General features: G+C 41.4%; 1 protein-coding gene across 1 annotated transcript in view; it reads right to left on the reverse strand.

Annotated features, from left to right (window-relative positions):
* The window catches only part of LOC149299976 (semaphorin-4B-like), a 29,419-nt gene extending 11,994 nt beyond the window's left edge, over positions 1-17,425 (reverse strand). The window contains exon 1 of the mRNA XM_089485482.1: positions 17,323-17,425. Within this exon, the coding sequence (XP_089341608.1) occupies positions 17,323-17,425 (103 nt within the window). The remainder of the gene's footprint in view (positions 1-17,322) is intronic.
* Positions 17,426-20,743: the final 3,318 nt, after the last annotated feature.

Here is a 20,743-nt window from a genome sequence, read left to right on the forward strand (position 1 = left end):
TAACTGGCCTAAGTATTCTAACCCTAAAAACACTACATTTCATTATTAATATTATACCAGCCAGTGACTGTGCGCCCAGACTGTCACAATCTCCTAGGGATGCATATTCATATGGGCCAGAACCACACACCAATCCTTCCCATCCAGAAAGAACTACAATAGTACACAACAGCCAAAAATAATAGAATACCACTAAAACGACTGCTAAATAGTGCCATGTTTAGTGCTGCTTGGGGTGGAGATAGGTTCAACACGTCTGCTTCACATTTATGTGACATTAAAATAAATTGCTCTCGATATCTGTAGAGTAAAAAAGAGCTGTTGAGTCAAAACACAGAAAATAACGCAAAACTAAGAACTAAGGAATAGAAAGGCTAACTTAATTGGTTTGACGCTTTAAACTTCACGTTTACTGGGTTATACACAGCGTGTATTAATGCTGGGTGGGAGCTGAAAAACTCGGATTATTTTAGAGTTTTTTAGCCCGCCTATAAACAGCGCCTACACAGCTCTTCCTAGGAGAAGGATTAGCGTGTCAAACCGACAAGTGAAACGCTCAGAACGTCTTTAAATGAGCATTTTTCCAGGGAATCCTCCCACAGAAGCGGGAGCCCTGGCTTCTGTACTCTCCGTAGAGCAAGGCCTCCTTTGAGGTAGAATCCAGAAATACAGTGACCTTTGGTATTTTCACAACCAAGGACGGCGATTTGTTATGTCCTGCTGCTTGTCTCAACACCCTTGCCATTTCCAGTTACATGTCTGGAAAACCCACATCACAAAGAAAAAGTACCGATAGAAGGACACAAATGATAAAACAGAGTCGATTTCTGGCATCTACTTGAGTGTAGCTAGTTACATGTAACTAGCAACACCCTAACATAAGGATTTATAAAAGAAAGAAAAAAAACACGTTAAGTGTGATGGAAGACTCAGTATTTTCTGATCACATACAAGTCACGTCGTCCAAATATGACGTACTCCAATGCAGTAACACCAGTGAACTTTATTCAACATAGCCACGGCGGAGCTCTTAGAACAAATCCCCATTTCTCAGCGTGGCATCTCTCGGTTCCAATTGGACTGACAAAGAAGAAGGCAACGCAAAACATCTACAAGAGCTCAGCCTCCCCTACGCTGCATAAAGATTAATGGCACTAGGCCAATTGCAACCAACATGTCACATAAATTATATACGAGTATCAATCGTTATTTTAAAAAATAATATGGCGACGACGAGGACCTGCAGGAGCTAGAAGGGAAGAAAATTTGGTGTGCCTGGTTAACTACCATAGGATAATTAAACTGGCCAACATAAAATGGACAGTTGAGACTTGTAGAATAAATAAATACCTCTATCAAAATATTTTACAGCTGTTCAAAAGCAAGATCACATTACACATTTACTGAACTAGCTCCATGGTTGTGCACCTGGAATCTATCTTCTGGCAGAAAAGTTTAAAGCCATCTGCCTCAGAAGCATTTAAGATGAAAGTCATTGTTCCAAGATTAGCCTTGAACCCAGCAGAAAACACTACTATCTTAATACCAAACCTGGCAATGGTTGGAAACACTATCCACTTTATATGCCAGTCACAAGCTTGGCCTGAAACGCTAATTGGATTGATGAGGTTTAGGGTGGCTTTTATTTTCCTTATTTAAAAAAATATATATATTATTGGATGTTGTTTGGATGCTATAGCCCATTAGTAACTGTTTGCAGGCCTCTTCACAAGCCCACATCCTCACTGACATCATGGCCACCACCCTGTACCAAATAGCCGTGAGCTCAGTTTAGTTGTTTTGAAGGCTACAGTTTCTAGTTTCAATGTGCCCAACCCAGAAACCACATAATACATAAACTAAACTTAATGTAGGAGTTGTACGCTCTCAGAGTCAGACAAGCAATGGGAATATCGATGGTCCATTAAGGATATACGGCTATGTTACAGATAGCCCAAAGTTAACCAATATAGTCTACGCGACCACAACAAATGGGCTTAGAACAAGTACATGCCGTTTTAGAATGGAGGTCTTCTTAAAATCCTTCCACCCATTCCTTTGAAATGCCCAAACATACTTTCATCTGCATTAAGCTTTGACACAGGGAGCTCTCCAACACATCAATGCGCAGTAGTTCATTTTAGTGACAATCTATAAAATTTAATAGGAGACAGCGAAGGAGCCGTGTAACCTCTTGACGCTCCGAAGAGTTTAATGAAATCAAATTCACAAACCGTGAAAGCACTTTTTAGCCCTGGCACCATGGGACAGACCCTCAGCGGCTCACAGATCTGCACTGTACTTATAGCTATTCTACTACGAACACTAAAAAGAGGTTTTAACTTAAAGTAAACAAAACACTACAATTTTACAGCAAACTCGTCTGCCAAAATCAACTTTGGGTTGGTTCACAGAGCTTTAAAAATGGGATTCTGATACTGTGTTAGTGGAATTACGAGCGAACCTACATGGCATGTGAGCTAAGTGCCGTTCATGCTGCGTTCTGTCCTCTTTACGGAACATTTCCCTTTAGTACTATACACAACATCTAAACCAATGTCTACATTGTGTAGTTATGTGTGGTCATGTGATCAATAATAAAAGTTGATAAAATGATGATTTATTCATCTCATTCAGAGTCTTTGTAGAAATAAAACATTTTGAAATAAAAAAATATAGCACAAAGATATCCTACCATATAATCTGTTGCTGCTTTATAAATAAAATATAATGTCATTTAATGTACGTACAATCAATTAATGTTTTAAGGGGCAGTAATGACAAATAATTTCCCCTAGGAATCAGTGATTCCTAGGGGAATATAAGGTGATATAAGGTTGTGATTTAAAATTAAATATTAAAGTACCGTAAATATTTCAGTACATAATTATGTTTTAGTTAAACAATTAGTATTAATTGTCATAATGTTATTTAAACCATAATTTAAAATATAGGTTTTAATTAAATTTAATTTACGTACAATACGCCCTGTATGTAAATAAGACAGAAGTGATCTTCACTACAGCAAGAGGTTAATGAGGTCACAGGTAACATTTATGTGGCATCAGTCACATCAATAAAGCAGACATTTGTGATCCATATCAAGATTAACCACTAAACTGCTTGTTGGCACACAAGGCTTTCAACCTGAGTAGCAAGAATGAATACATAGTATACCCTTGGGCTTCTAGAACCTTAGGTGGGCCATCTCTGGCTTAAAAACCTAAAGGAGACCCCGATAGGGGTGTCCCAAACCAGCTAAGCCCCCAAGGCAGCCGCCTAGATAATTTATATTGTATAGCTTGGCAGACCGCCATGCTTCATTCAAACCTGGACAGAGTAAAGGAGAAGAGGCCAGGATCATAATCTTATAATCTAGAAGAAACGGAAGAATGTCTTCTAATTCTTCACATAAATTCATGGCCATTTCAAGACAAAGGGAGAGAGAATGTGAGTATGAGTAAATGAATGACAACCGATTTCGTTTCTGAATATAAAAAAGCCCTCAGAATTTCATTTGAGCCAAAAGGGCAGAAAACACCATTAGTTGTCTGAAAATACAGTCTAAAACTGAGATTGGGGCTCACAAGAGTGATAACTCTGATTAAAAGAATAAAAATAAAAGCACATTACCTGTAGAACCAAAAGAGTATCTCCTTTGGGGTCAAAGCCTGCACAAATTATAAAATTGTGGTGTACGAGACTGTACATGATAAGATTTTATTAATTCTCTGCCAGATTGTGCAGTCTAGTCTACAAATGTTGGGTAACAATAAAATTATTTTAGGAATTGCTTTTTTGTGATAAATAGCCTTCCCTGAATGGCAAACACTTGGGAGTGGAAAACCATCAGCATCTGTCAGAACGTCTGCGCTAACCAGCAAACCTGCTCACAGACGATCGTGTCAGCTCTGTCTAAGGTAAAATGTATTTGTGCGAGTGAGTAATAATTAACTTTCTGTCTGATTAATGTATGCATCATCAATCGAAGAGATTAGGCTATATGGCCCATCGCTGTAGGGGAATAAAGTTAATTTGCTTTGCTAGTACAGGAAATGGCAAGTGGTGTTGACTAAAAGGGTGAACGGCCTGTCACCACTAAGAATATTAAACATCCATGCGTCGAGAAGTGGTGGACATGCGCAGTATCTATGACATCATCCAGGTATCTTTTCCTAAAACCTTTCTACAGATTACTACATTAGTGATGGCAAATACATGGAAATTCACCCCAGGGCCCTTGGATGCTGGAGAACTAGAAATATTAGCGGGCAATGCCACCGGGTAGCAAGGATCACCCCCCAGTGTTGCATATGGAGCATGAAATTCCAAGCAGCAGAAGTCGGATGGATGGATGGAAGGGGCAGTAATTCAGGCGATGGCTGTCTGCCATTTGGATACAGCACAGCCTGAGACTTGTAAATATTGACCTACTGGGAGTTTAATCACAAATATAAATGAGTCACTATAAGTATTAATTAAATGACCTTAAACTAGTCACCCATCCATGTGATTTTTTTTTTTGTTATTTATTATTAGTGGGTAATAAAACGCCACTTGGGAGGACTCCAGTACCATAAGGTAGGCACCTCCATTCCAGAGTAACTCTCCATTCCAGTGTAACCTCACCAAATTCAGCCAACGTGACCCCAAATCTTTCCAATGTTTGCCAAGAATCTGATCATCCTAGTCTGTTAACCAACTCTGGCCTGCCTGGTTCTTACAACCTGACCACCACTAGCCTAGGTGGCCCAGAAAATCTGATTAAGCTACAACATTTAAGCCATCAAGAATGAATCGATTAAACCAATAAACTTGAAGGAAATGTTCTCAGGTACCATGTCAGGGACGTGATCTTAACTTGGCGCTACACTGTAACTTTGTGCTAGAAAGGCACACAAAAAGTACCTACAGTATTCCAACAGAAGCATTAAGAGCAATTTTTACAGTGAATTCGGAGCTTAATTGAATCTTTTCAATGTCACATACGTGTTCTGCTGCCAAACCAACCAACGTTCAGCGATGCCCCCCCAGTACATGGCATCACGATTCCCAGAAACATAATGTGCTTCCAAGTCCTATGGATTGTAAAAGTTAAGCTGCCCTGCTTCTCAATAAAACCAAGAACAATTTTATCACATGTAACATCAATGTAATAAAAGCACAAGAATGGGTGGGTAGTTATATTAACCAATTCAGTTCTCCAAATGCTATTCATAACAATTATCACTGTCAACCGAACCCATGGCTATCGAAATCAATAGTAAATAAATCACACTAATCGCCAGAAATCAGAAGGTAAGGATATTTCCCAAAAATTGCCATTACAAAGACAAAGACAATATCATAAAACAGTAAAAAGATAAAGATCCATTATAATAAATTGTATATAGGGGGCACCCAACTGGCATAGTGGATTTGTTTGTTAAAAGGGACACATTAACAAAGTGCTTGAAGGAATATAATTTGCCAACAAAAAGCTTCCTTCTCAGCTCTTGGAAAAACAATGCACAAGGTCAATGGCTGAAAGTAGATTTTTGAAAGTATTTTTAGCCTTAATACTAACAGCAATATGAGCATCGCATTTAAGGACACAAGAAGGATAGCAGAACCTTTCAGCGCTAAAAGTAACAACATAGCTTCATCTACCTCCATGGCCATTTCATGTTGTCCAGTAACTCCGATGTCATCAGTGGAAAGCCTGTGTACGGAAGACTTTCCACCAATATTACAAAATAGGTTAATTCCCCCCCACATGTCCCGACAATGTACGAGAAGCTGTGTCCCCCCCCGAATATTCTCTTCTAATAAATTATAGTATACACAAGGAGCCCCGATACATTATTATTCTTTACTTATTAAGTGGCAGCATATTCTGTGGAGGTGTCCAATTTAAATATGAGGTTGCTAATAAATACATGAAGCAGATATATATTTACTCATACAAAAGAAGTTGAAGACCCTACCCATGAACTTGCCATCTAGCCTCATCCCAAGAATGGTGGGCTTATGAGAGCTCCAACATCTAAACATCCAGAATTATTAAAGCAGCATAAATATCCCTTTAAAAAGGTCCCCCTGTATATACCGGCCTGGTTCAAAGTCCTCTTCAACTGGACATCCATCAACTAGACTTCCCACAGTTTTATTGGAACTAAATAACCATTAACCCAACATTCAATGAGGAAGGATGGAAAGACTGAGCAGTCACACTATGAAAGAAGGAACTTACATTACATTTATTTATTTTATCTGTAGCGCTGTTACAATCAGAAGGATAATTTAAAGTGACACACAATAACAAAACTGTAAGTAATAATAACTTCAGAATAACATATGGGGGGGGTGAGCGGTACTAAAATGACAAGTATCTGGCTTCTCTTAACACAGCAGTGGGATTATAAAATTGTACCAATTTAGCCATTAAAAAAACCCTAATGACACAACCTGGAAACGTGGAATTTAACAGTTTTTACAAAGTAAAATGGGGCAAAAATAAATAAAAAATATGAAGACTGTAACAAACTTTCAAGTAAAACTGCACACTATATATAGGTTTTCCATTTTACTAAAACAGCGCGCATGCTTTAAATATATTGCACTTGTAAACTTTAACACACTTTGACGTTAAACTTGTTTTTTTTCTGAGTATGCGCGAGGTTTAGATCAGATTCCATGCTAACTTGTAGTATGACTGATTAACTTTAAAAGAGGAGCTCCCTCACATCACATAAAGAACTTACTTCAGATGGCTGAATATTAGTCACTTGTGTTCTAGCGCTATTAATCTTAGCCTAATCTACTAAACAAACACTAAAAGAATGGATAGGTCTTAATCACCCAGGCAGACATACTGACTAATGAAAGTCTGTGGAGGAAAGGATTTCGTTGGGACTTCTAGACACCGCGATAAAACAGACAGCTCATTGGGGTATTGAGCAGGGAAAGTCACTCAATTGCATAAAATTGCAACCTCCAGGTCTGCAGATAAAAGGGCGTTTATTGAAAATAAATAAAAAAAATAAGTTTTGCCACTTACTTAACTATACAGAGCACTGTAAGGCCATGGGCATACCTGGGAACTTTCAGCCGCCCCCTTTACGCCCCAGTGCACAGCCCTGCCAACATCACTGGACACACGCTATTTTAATGAGGAAGTGGGGAGCACCGCAACGCCGCTCACACGACCCGGAGTCTTCCCTCACTGACCCGACGACCCAGAGAAGTGGAGCTTCACCCTGAGCGTTCCCCAGGCATGTCCGCAGGACTTCCCTTTAAAGCTTCCAACTACAAGCATAATGCGCACACCTGGGAACTTCTTAGCACCAGCTACCCGGAGCCTTGCGGGACCCGGCCAGGACTGCCCACTGACATCAGTGGGCGTTCCCGTTGACATCACGGGAAACACCCCCTTTTAAAAGGGACATGGGCGAGGGGTGTCAAGACCCCGCTCTCGCGACCCGGAGGATTCAGATGTTGACGGAGAGAACCGGAGAAGCAGTGCTTCATGCAGAGATCTCCAGGTCAAACCCATTGAGTTCCCGGGTATGATAATGCGCAAATGTTACGTCTCTACGGACCTTGGCTAGGTTTCCACCGTTTCAAATATGAGGAAGAAAAAAAAAAAAAAAGCTGTTATTTACCCCAGGGAGACTAGCCGTATTACTTCAGGGTCTTGCTTGCATATTAACAGACATCTATGGAGGCTTCACAGCTCCCAAACAGGTCTGTCAGGCTCCTAAATTCTGCAAACATTTGTCAGAAATGGATTTAACCCGGAAAGATGAGCATCAGCTCTGACGGACAATTTCCATTTATTTATTTTTTTAACTTAACCTAAAATGCGGTAGAAAAATAAATCAGCCTCCCCCCCCCCCCAGTAGAAGTAATAGATAGCTAATACAGCAAAAGAATTTAAACATGCATGGGATAGGTAAAAAAAAGGTACCCTGAATTTGCAGAACAGATCTAAAGCTCAACCTGTATTCTAGAACACAAAAAAGTACAAAAAAATTGTTTTACATAAAAGAGGACGATCAATACAAAAAAAAATACTCTTAATACAAGCCGGAGAATGTAGTTTACAAATTCCTCTTTTTAAGACCTTGGATACAGAATCAAGTTGTGAAACACTGAGGCCAACCCATGGAAATCAGTGACTGTTGCACAATATGTTAATCACTTTAGCAATAAAAAAAAAAAGTTCAGCACACCAGACAAACTTATTTATCTCATCTCATGGACAAAAGGTTAATGATTACACAGCTTTAACCTGTACTCGTTAAAGGCATTGCTCAAAATAAAAAATGCAGTCAAGCAATAGAGTTCAGGGGGCATAAAGACCTTCCAGACACGTAGGATCTAAAAAAAAAAATAATAATTATACATTTCTCTGTTGCCATGGAAACAGTTGGTGGCTTGCAAAAAAATAAAAGAAAATTGGATTTATATAACATCTCCAGCCTGTGTCTAAAAACATTGGTACCATGCAGCCATATTCTAAAAGACTAATACCCGATACTAAGAAAACATTTTAAAGACCCTTCCGATGACCAAGGATAGATAGAACCCAGGTATTAAAGGAGCCCATCCGTAGGCTGTGAGTTTATCTTACCACGTTCCTCCTCTTTGTACTTTTATAGTGGTAGAAATGGAGATTCCAACTTCACCCATTACAATCGCTGCCTAAAACCTGCTGAAATTATTTTTTTGAAGGTTTGATTTATGTTAAACTGTAATATTTAAAGCGTGGCTTGCTTATGTAGACTGAACACAAGCTAATGGAAAGGTCTGTTATTGATCGCTGTGTACATGTAGGGTGATAAGGACAGTTCTGGATTATGGTAGGTAAATCATTCTAGACAAATGCCAATAGTCATATACTGGGAGTACGTGCCTCACTGGAAACACGCACACACCAGTAGTTACATCGTTAAGATGGGGACACAAGTCCATAGAGTTCAACCTCTCCAAGATACCGCTATATCTCTCTTCGTGACAGACGAGCAGTGGGAATAATGGCTGGATCCGGAACGGTTTGTATTAAAACAGAGAAGGCTTTCTCACTTCATGTTTTAACGTGAAGGATCACATAATATTCAGAAGCATACTCTATGAAGCCTTAGAATCACAGGGCCACATCTGGCAGAGAGCTGCATATCACCTTTTTCCAGAGGAGACGACACTCTGCGTTTGGCCACCAGAAATCCCAGAAATGTGATACAGGGGCCCGCAATCTTCACATCCATCAAAACACTTGTTTACAAGAGCTAAATTCCCACAATAAACAGACTAACACCTTGTGACCTTGTGGAGAAGATAAGGAAACACAGCCAGGCCAGACAATGCACCCCAGCCTCCTCCAATGAAGACATTCACATCTACTTCTCAAAAGGCCTTTCTTTCACTATAAAATTCTATAACTGACAGAGAAACTATTTTGGAGCCAAAAAAACATGCTGGAACAGGAGCGGCCCCTCCCAGATCAACCGATCAAAACAACTCACCCTGTCTGGATCCATCATCTTTGAAAAGCCAACGCCAACAGCTAACCAGCCGCTAGTCAACAGCCTGAGCAACTATCTGCCGGACTTGTTTCCAGAGTCCAAGGCATCTTCAGCTGCTTGCAATATTCATGAGTCAGTTAGAGACATAGCACACAGGATTCCCTACAGGAGTTTATTTTACATGAAATAAAGTACCCCAGCCGTGATGCATCTCTGAATAAACTCCAAAATGCACATTTTCCAATCAGCCATTCTTGAACTATATCTTAAAAATGCAGAAACCGCATGGGAAAGAGAAGCAACCTCTCCCACCGAGTCAATTCTTAACATTACTTTTTCCCATCGGTACATTTGCTTACCAATTCAAACTATTTTGGGTCCCTATTGATATTTTGGCCCGCTGACCTCCTTAAGGTTTCAGAATCCAAACATCCTGATCAGGAACAGGAAGGACCCCTCACAGAGAAAGGCCACCTCTGTTTCCCCAGCTGCCGTCAACCACTCAATAACCAACTCTCATAATGCTTATCCAAGAATAAGAAAAATTGTGCGCTAAACATGCAACAATAGGAAGTTGTGGTCTGCAGCATCTGTGAAAATTGTTCCGGACCACCATCAGAGAAACGCATAAATGTCCAACCAAGACCAACAAAATCACTATTTTCTGGAGTTTATTTCAGTACGTGGGTTCCATGATCTGTTGGAACATTGGAGAGTAAAAAGTCAAAAAAGGCATGCATTCAAATTAAATACAGACGCTATATATTTCTCCAGGGTATAGGAGGACCAAACCAAGCCACGGAGGACCAAAACATGCAATATTGACACCAAATTTTAATGATTCTTGTGCTCTCCTACGTACCAAGCAGTACGTTTTTCATTTTGCAGATAGAAATCGCTTTCCGCAGAGAAGATATTTTTGGCTGCCTCCCAAAATTAGAAGTTAATTAAAAAAAATCTGAGCACACAATTCTGCCGCTGCTACGTTATTGCTCCGCGAAGAGACTAAATAAATCTAAATTAATTTTCTCCGAGTCAAAGCTGAACGGCGCTCCAGGAAGAGAACCTAACGTGACAGTATTTTCCACGTAGGAAAAGTAACGCGTGTGACAAAGAAAGCAAACCGCCTGGCACGAAAGGCTGAGAAAAACTGACTTTTATAGTTAGGAAGTTGCCACATGGCCAGAGACGTAGCCAGAGTTAATTAAGAGGGGGCAGGTTGGCCGAGGACCATCCAATCTGTGAAAGTGTACCCCATGGAGTAACTGCTGGATCAAGGGGTTATTTCATTCAGTACCTTTTTAATTTCAAAGGTTTATAGCATTTGGCAGTAAACAAAACGCTACTAGGGTACTGTTCAAACATTTGGCTCGGGGACCAGGATACAAAAAAAAAAAGTATCTTAATCGACCTGAAAAATTGAACGCTTCAAGTTGCTGTAGTCCAAGAAGAGATACACGCCATCATTTTATCATGTAGGCAAATTAATCTGTCACAAAGGATTTCTCAGTCAGTTATCATTAAGGTAACGAGCAGAGTCTAATGTAACAGAGATGGGCCAAGTCTTGACCGCAGACATTAAAGGTCACCTATCTCTCTAGTGCCCGCAGAGTTTGTAGCACCGTTACAATAGGGGGTAGTGAAAATTAGCAATAATAAGATAGGGCATACTGGTACAGATGGAGAAGAGGACCTTGCTCTCGTGAGCTTACAATCTATTCGGTGGTTGGGGGTTGTGACAGTGGGAGAGGATGAGGTGATTGAAGCAATGGTTATATGGAGAGTTGCTGGTTGCATGTTTAGGGTGCTGGTTGAGAGTTAGACAGAAAGGTTGTTTAGTTCATGATAAAGGTGGGTTTTAAGAAGAGCATCTGAAATTACAGTAAGAGAGAGAAGGTCTGACAGAACGAGAAGGGGAATTCCAGGAGAGGGAAGAGGTAATGGACAGTGGAAGAGACGCAGGTCATGGGAGAACGAAGAGGCTGGTTGGCGCATTTTTGGAAGTAGTGGCACTGATTTCCGCTCACTCACATGCAGCCCTCTGATGGCCTAGTCTTTTGCCTAAACATGCTGCTGCCGCTGCACACGGCTGACTTGTCTCCTCTTGCTTGAGAAACTCACCGGGGCCCTTCATAATGTATAGTTAAAAGCAGCGAGATAAAAAGGATTTGCATTTGTCATATTTAACCAACAACTAAAACGGGATTTTAGTTTAAAAAGTGGTTTTAGCACCATAGCAACCAATGGCCCGGTCATCAGGAACATCTACACCGATCGTTATGGTGAGAAGACCACATTTTCTAGCTTTGCACTAGAATCGCTGCATATACTGAGCCCCTAAGGTATAGTAAATAGCCCTCTGAGCTTTCCAGTAGTATGCATGCACGAGAGATTGTACAGGTACGCACAGGTGTTTGCGGAGGGGAGTGGTGGGCGGATGGATGGATAACCGTATACTTCAAATACGCTCTCCTCCCTACATATAATATAATAAGCCATGTCAGCTGCCCCAGGCACGATATTACCCAAGAGGCGGTGGGGAAATTCTGCACACATCTCCTTCCCTCGAGTTCACGGGGTTAAGGTGTTATTCAATCCAACGTCTACAGCCGATGCGTTGAGTACATAAAGACTAAGCAGAAATCAATATTAGTTAAGTGTAATTAATCTCCTACGGTATAATAGCGCTCCACGCACGCACGCACGTTTCACACTGAAACCGATTTCTACGAGAACGGACTTACTGCCAGTGATCGGACGCATCTAGCAGACATAAATCATGGAGAGTGGAAGGGGGGCATAAAAAAAAAAAAAACATTAAAAAATACTTAAATAAGTTTGTGGAGGCCAAGTTTGGGGCATTAGATCCAAATTATGATGCTATGTTGGCTTTAAAAAAATTAAGATTGGGGCTTGTAAACTAAACCCTGACTTTGTACAGCTGCAGCCATTAGTTTTACATTTTTAACTCTTCTAGTTCTCTACATGTTGAGCTGGATCTGAATATTTTATTGGAGGAGATTTATGCCTGTTTATGTTCGTTGAGATAAAAGACGTCATGAAAATGTTGAACAAACCCCCCCCGACAACAGAATTAAAGAAACATTTACAACCCAAAGTCAAGTCCAAGTTTTCCATATTTTGCCAAAAAGCACCCTAGAGAACCCCCACATTCACCCGTCGGCAATAGTTGGAGAGCCGTAACCTCATTTACAACACAGTGAACATGACCGTGGTGATGAGCGGGTTAAAGTGTTGATTGTTTCCATGGTTACGGTGCGTTTCAGGGATTAAGCCATCAGCATAGCTAATCTATTGTAATAAAGTAAACATTCGTGCAGCTGTCAGATTTGAAATCTCAAAATCCTGAGAGGACTTGCAGACCACAACAGTTATGACGTTTCAACTAGGTGGGCATCACAGAGATCCCATACAAAGTAAAGTTACTAAACGGCTGGAGTTTGGGGAGATGACATTACCCAACGGAGTCTTTAAGGTCAGCGCTTGGTTGTGTTGACAGTAATCACAGTTAGACAGGCCATTGCTAGAACAGACATGATCATACAGAATTCCATGCAAATATAACAAGCGTAAAAAATGTCTGCTTTTGGGAATTGTTTGGTGATTTGTGTAAATTCATAGCCAGCCTTTTAAACTAAGCCATAAAATACGGAACACAGGATTAGGTACCGAATGCGGGAGCTCTGCCGATATTAACAAATTTAGACATGCACTTACTATCGCTTTACATTTCTTCCTAGTAGTAATCTTCACCAATATTTCTTCTGGAGTATCTAAATTATGCAATCTCAACCCGGCAGCATTAACAGAGTAATACTGTCCAATGTTACGTGACGGGGCCCAACTGCCCAATAATGTTACGTGACGGGGCCCAACTGCCCAATAATGTTACGTGACGGGGCCCAACTGCCCAATAATGTTACATGACGGGGCCCAACTGCCCAATAATGTTACATGACGGGGCCCAACTGCCCAATTATGTTACATGACGGGGCCCAACTGCCCAATTATGTTACATGACGGGGCCCAACTGCCCAATTATGTTACATGACGGGGCCCAACTGCCCAATTATGTTACATGACGGGGCCCAACTGCCCAATAATGTTACATGACGGGGCCCAACTGCCCAATAATGTTACATGACGGGGCCCAACTGCCCAATAATGTTACATGACGGGGCCCAACTGCCCAATTATGTTACATGACGGGGCCCAACTGCCCAATAATGTTACATGACGGGGCCCAACTGCCCAATTATGTTACATGACGGGGCCCAACTGCCCAATTATGTTACATGACGGGGCCCAACTGCCCAATAATGTTACATGACGGGGCCCAACTGCCAGATGAATGACAGAGACCAAGATCACTGTATAATTAGTCTCCAGAACGCACCGCTAGACAAACCCGGAACACCACTCCATTGCAAGACAAGCCAGCCCTCGTGTAGCCTTCTGTTGAACCGATGTTACAAAATACAAATGCTAAGTACCCCTCCAAAAAATACCTTTACAACAAAAAAAAATGGGATTTCCAATGTACGCAGTTCATGAAATAAGATTACAGCGAGCAGCTATCTTTACTGCTATTAAAATGATACATTATAAAAAAAGAACCTCCTGGATTTCTGTAACAGGCTGCTGGTAAAATGTATATTATGACATATACATCGTTCATTAACGTAAAGCATATCCTACGGACTCTATTACATATGAGGAATATTAGTTATTAGAGTGTCTAATGGAAGGGCATGATGACTGGCACAACATGCCGGCATATTATCAAATGGAACGTGGTGGATATTATTAACTCTATAAACAAAGCAGGGGGCTATTCACCAAACAGAGATATGTTCGGAGAGTCCGCAGGAGAGCTGTGGTTTTATCTACTTGAATTCACTATTCATTGTAAAGGTCCACCTTAGTAAGCTTCTGTCCACCTGGCCCTGTTTAATGTATAGTTAAATCAGCACTTTCTCCAGTCTCTTTACACCACTGAATTATACATTATACAGGGCCAGTTTAGCCATACTAGCTGAAAGAACGTGCCAGCGTTTCTATGGTAAACAAGATTGACATATTGACCATCAAAACACTCTTGTGCAATGGTGCTCTATATCAGACCATCAAGCTCTAAACAATACTCCTCATATGCCAAAAGATATGACCGATCCGATGACCTTAACAAAGGGCTGTACCTAGTAGAGAATCTATGAGCTCATTATATCCATGCGTTCTTTATTGTCCTAATTGTCCAAAGGTAATAGCTTTATGAGACACACACGCACACACATATATATATATGCAGCCATATACAATATATGTATATATATATATATATATATATATATATATATATATATATATATAATTATACATATATTGTTATCAGAAACCTCTAAAGAGTTTATCTTCTCCGGGGCCAATATGGCAATATCCATTTTTACTGGAAATTAACATTTATCAGTGAATCGAGGAAATCTTTTGGATAGTTGCTCTCCTGGGCTAGGATTGACAGCCGGACATAACCATTGATGCTCCTCTGAAGAGGGCATATTCAACAGCTCATTACTAGCAAACATTCAGAAAGCCATGAAATAAACACTCGCCACCTGTTCTCTACTTCCAGTTAGGCCGGGGATATGTCCATGCCTGGGAACTTTCTAAATGAGATTAACCCTTTAATAGCCCATCATGAAGATTCTATGTAGTTACTTGCCAAATGTGTTACCCAAACAGCTCTCAGGCTAGTCCTCATGAAAATGTGACTTATCTGTATTTAAAGATACACTTAATCAAGTCACCTGTATCCAAGCAGGGATATCAAGCTAAAAACATACTGATAGCAAAAGCACCAGCTTATACATGCTCCCAGCAGTGTAGAATAGGAACAAGTCCAACCCCAAGAATATGTCCCTGCTTGAATGCAGGTGCCTAAAGTGTAGCTTTAAGTAATGGCAAGTCAAGGTTTCAATTAGGGCAAGTATTAGAGCCATTACATAGATGGGCTATTAAAGGTTAATACGGCAAGAGTCTTAGGATCAGCTCTTTTGGATGTGGTTATGTCCCACTTCTTGTATGGCGGAAGTGACTATACATGCAATACAAGCGAAACACTTTTAAACATCACAGGCATCCTGAACTTCTATATAGTTATTTTTTTTTTCCCTTTAAGGCCAATTAAAGCTCAGCTTGCCCAACGGCTTAAGAAGGAGGTTCATAATATATCACACAAATGCTGAATTTGGCTTTTTTTTTTTTTATTTAAACGCAGCAAGTTTCAACGCATTCGCCAACGCTGCCTTTAATGTAAGGGGTATTTGTTATAAGGCTTTTCTTTCCCTTTAAGTTCATTAAAGAAGCTTTTAAAAACAGCGAGTTCTGAGCACAGACCTCACCCTCGCACATCAAAGAACAGATAGATTAATGCACAAGGACCGTTTCAATTCCGATTAAATCCATAAGAGAGACGGGCATTAAGGCTGCAGCGCTCGTTACCCGTAAATCGAATCGTTTTAAACCCATTATGCTTTCAGTATGTTGCTTATTCGTCTCCTTTATTTATAACAAACGACTAGATTGTATCGAAGAAGTTTTTAAAATTCCATTTTAAGTATATTGAAGGTATATGAAGCGCGTGCCACAATCCACAAGAGAAAGACAGGTACACAGCCACGTTTTACAACAAGCTATATGTAATGCGGCTGGTGTCATGGCACCGAGGCTGGGTAAAATAAGGGCACCTGCGTGAAACCGACTGCAATCTGCTGTGTATATACATTGGGTTACAGTGTATTCCAGGATCCCATATTATTCATGGTGCTATCATAGTCCGTAGCAGCGTACAATGGGCATACCATAGACGCACTGCATTTGTTTAACCGCCAAACTTTGGCTTTTGATGCCTACATCTCACATGCCGTAAACATTAGTACATTCACATTGACTGCCATAGACACATGTTATTTGCCAGCAGATGAGAATCTCTTGGCCCATCTAGTCTGCATGTTTTTCCTGATGCAAGAACTCAAACCTCATGGTCTTGATTCAGGATAGCTCCATGTCTGTGTATGTTTAAATACCATCACTGAATTCGCCTCTACCACTTCTGCCGGGAAGCTGATCCACTTATCTAACACTCTCTGTGTCTTATGTCCACTGCAGCCTGAAAAAGTTAACACCTTGGAAATGATTAACAGGATTGGAGATAAAAATGTTTTCCTAATCACCCGTCAGTGTTAGGAGTTTACTCCAGTAACATAGCAAAGGTCACTAGAGAGAGAGAGAGGCAGGAGGCCGAGCCTCGATCACTGTGTGTGCAAAGTGCATTAACCCTTCAGTGTGCGCGGGGCAATGACATGCAACTTAGTGTCACGCTCCTAGTATACACTACCGAACATTTGGTGCATTAACCCTTCAGTGTACGCGGGACAATGACATGAAGCTTAGCGTCACACTCCTTGTATACACATGCACAACACACAAACACGCTGCACCGATAGCCTTCCAATAGCGTACAAGCAGCAGCTGCCATGCCCTCCCGCACGGAATGGGTTAACTCAGTGAAGAGCCCTTTAACTCGCTGATTACATGCGAGCCGATAATGAGGGGTACGGGGGTCGGGAGACCTGACATCGGGGGGTACAAGTGAGATCGCTGTGCTGGGGGCTTATCCAGCATCGTTACAAAAAAACCATATGACTTTTCAGACACTGCCCTGACCTCAGGTCCCTGCTCAATCACACCCGATCGCAGCCCCCGGTGCGCAGCGTGGATCGTGCGATCGTTAACTTACCGTAGTGTACGGTGACCCTGGGAACGACCTCCTCGGAGGCTCGGGCAAGGAGGTAGGTGCTAAGCGTCTGCAGCAGGACAAAGAGCCCGCTCCGGCTTCCCATGGCTGAGGCTGCGGTGCAGATGGAAGGAAGGCTCCGTGCTCCCCGATCCGCTCCTCCGCTCACGTTTTGTAATCCGACACGGCGGAGGCGATGTGCGAAGCAGCAGATCGTTCCCCTGCCGGAGTTGTGAGCGCTGCTTGAAGTTCGAGCTGTGGGCTGGCCTGTCCCTCTCGCTCCAGTATCTGCAGGCAGCTCTCCTCCTCCTCCTCCTCCTCTTCACCCTGACCTGTTGTCACACACAAGAAAAGAGCTTTAAAAAATAACTCAGCGCTGGTATTGGGTAACAGGAAGAGGTGAGGTTTACCTCCTTCACCGATCCGCCGACTGCGATCGCCTTTACAAACTACTACAACGCTATGGGGCGAAATAGCAGAGAAAGGGGAGGAATAAACACCGAGTCAGGAATGAGAATAGTAAACAGATTGTAGAGATGACTGATACCCCTGGCCTGGATCCCTGTTCACTTTAACCAACCTGGCAGCACATTAACACTTTCAGCACCCGTCACATCCATGACTCACTGGTTGTGGAGACCAGCTGGTTTAAAAACCAGTTAAGATGGTAACTGTGAAGCGTGTCTGTGGTTTCTTAGAAATGGATATTTACATACTTTATAAAGTATTTTAGTAATGGGGGAGTTGATGTGAGGCTCACCTCTCTGGCAATAAAAAGTGGCCTATTTTTTATGTTAGGTTAAAAATGGCCATTTTTACCATATGTTTGTTAAACCTTTGATTCCCATTTTATGTTATGAATGGGGGAAGAAGAATGTATTTTAGTTACACTATTTCATTTATAAACACATTATTGTAACTTTTATGGATCATCAGCAAGCATGAGATGATAGAAAAAGGGGATGGGGGATTTGGGACCACAAGAGGGACTGTGTCTCTTAAACAGGGACACTTATGAGGTATCAGGCAAAAAAACTATACCTATGTTGCTGTATTTTGTAGCATGTGCTGTAAAACGCACTAATATCTGCTATTCTTCGCTGAGTGTTGGGTATCAGCTTTCCGGGGCCTCTTTCCAGAGTGGCGTTCGGATGGCGTTTTTTATGGGTCGGATTATTGTATTTATTGAGGGTTTTATTGTTAGAGAGCGGTGGAGTCTAGACTGACCGACACAGAGCCTGTGAAATGGACTAGTAGCTCATTCCCCTCCAGATCCCATTCAGACGCGTTCAAAATAGTTAATTCCGCCTCTCTGTAAAAAGAGACTTTTTGTAAAGGAAATATCCGCACCTGTTTAACCCCGAAAAAGCACGACCGCTTCCTAATGAAAGAATTAGAGTCTTTGTCAAATGAATCAAATTTGCCATAAAAATGAATTGGAAGCGTAAGCCTGCGAATAAGAGGTTTGGTGTTTACCATATCTGCCCCTGGCCCACCCCAACACCCCAACTCATACATCAGCCCCTGGCCCCCGGCCCGCTTCAGAGGTTTATAGATGCTGTTCCACTGAGACAACACATCCATTGCACTCTCTAGTATGTTAAGCATAAAAATATCTTATTTTTAATATTTCCTCTTAAGGGTTAATACACTATTTTTTAATAGCACAAAGGAATACTGATTAAGGTCTGAATTGGCAGGTTATGTGGGCCCAATGCTTCTTGTCTGCCATTGCGTTCTATGTTTATATGACAACCAGTCGGTGTCACATGACAATTAGGCAATCCCTGAAAAATATGAAGGGGGCAAAATTTGACACGATTCAGCAATTATCGGGAAAGCCGTTTCTAAAGCTATATTTGCAAAAGAGAAATTGGGCAGAATAGGTGGATCGGCACCTCGAATGCAGCTTGGACCCTGACAGCAAAAAGTATTCCAAACACCTCGGCAAATATCGTAGGAAAACTACAAATAAGGGAGGGCTGGAAAATCATTACGCTTTATGTCATTTTTGTACTTTTTTTTAAAAAAGGCATCCCTCCTGCGGTTATTAGCTGCTTTTCTGCAGCGGTATTTGTTGTTTTGTTTACGCTGTAACCGGTTTGTTATACCCTACGGTGTTATAGGAGCCGCATGGCGCTGGTTTCTGCCCGTGATCAGTGATTCACGGTGTGACGATTCTCTGTGACGTGTACAGCCTGCCTGCCTGACGTCACGGGTTTGATAGCTGGATCTGGACTGGTAATAGAAGGTAATAGAAGGCTGTCCCTGGAGGAATAACAGCCCCCCTGTCCCCTTCCTAAACCCATAACGTATGAATGAAGCATTACTATAGCATTACTGATTACTCTCTAACGGTGCTGTACAGAGTACAGCCGCTCGTGGTAACAGGTACGAGGGGGCAGATGATTCATGCATGTATCAATGGTTAATACATTAGTCATAGCGTGTCAGACTTTTGTAAGGGAACATATATCACAAAAATGGGTTTATTTACTCAGAAAATCCCTTAAAAAAATACGTTTTTCCCAGCTTTTTAACCCTGACCCCCTTTGTAATTTATGTCTGTGGACTCTGTAGAAGTAAAATAAAATAGTAAGAACCTCCCGTGAGCTTCTGCTTCCAATAGGGTGAGCTGGCGCTGGATAATGATTAATGTTGAAAGCCTCTGTGTAATTTAGCCATGCAGTACTCATGGCCAGCTCAGGTGTTCTTTCAAGAGAAACTTGGCTGGGGTTGGCGCTTTGTGACTAGTGAGGTCAAGGACATCAAATGTAGATACACCTCTCACACATTTAGGTTAAGACTAAGGAATTTGGAATACTTTACCAAAAGGGTAGCAGGTAAGCGGAACAGCTTCCCAGAAGAAGTGGTAAAGCATAACACAGTGAGGGAACTTAAACACACATGGGATAGGCATATGGCCTTTAAACCCAGGAATAAATAAGGTCTAATTCTATAAAGCAGGAAAAACTGCCAGACTACATGGGATGAAGAGTTATCTGCTGTCCAGTTCCATATACACTGGGGTATGAGATGGTAATAATGTAGTGAGCCATGACTTGTCTTATATGTAGGACAGCTTTATACCTGTATCCTAAACATGTTCAAATCCTCTCACCGTAACAACATCTACCACTTCTGCTGGAAGGCTGTTTCACGTATCTACCACCATCACAGTCACGTAAACAATGTATACTTATCCCTAACCAAACGGCTAAGGTACCACTTAACATAATCTCTGCATATTCACAGAAAATACATTTGTAACGTAGCAAATTGCTACAATTGGGTATTTTGTATTACTTATTCTAAATATTATGAAGGACTACAGGCGTAAAGAAGACCCTGATTCGTTCAGAACACCTGGAAGTAGTCATATCCCTCCGAGACATCTTCAAACAATCATGGCTGGTTCAAGGTT

Source organism: Sceloporus occidentalis, unplaced genomic scaffold, assembly GCF_023333645.1.
Source record: "Sceloporus occidentalis isolate IW3139 unplaced genomic scaffold, rSceOcc1.0.p SCAF_26, whole genome shotgun sequence".
Lineage (NCBI taxonomy): Eukaryota > Metazoa > Chordata > Lepidosauria > Squamata > Phrynosomatidae > Sceloporus > Sceloporus occidentalis.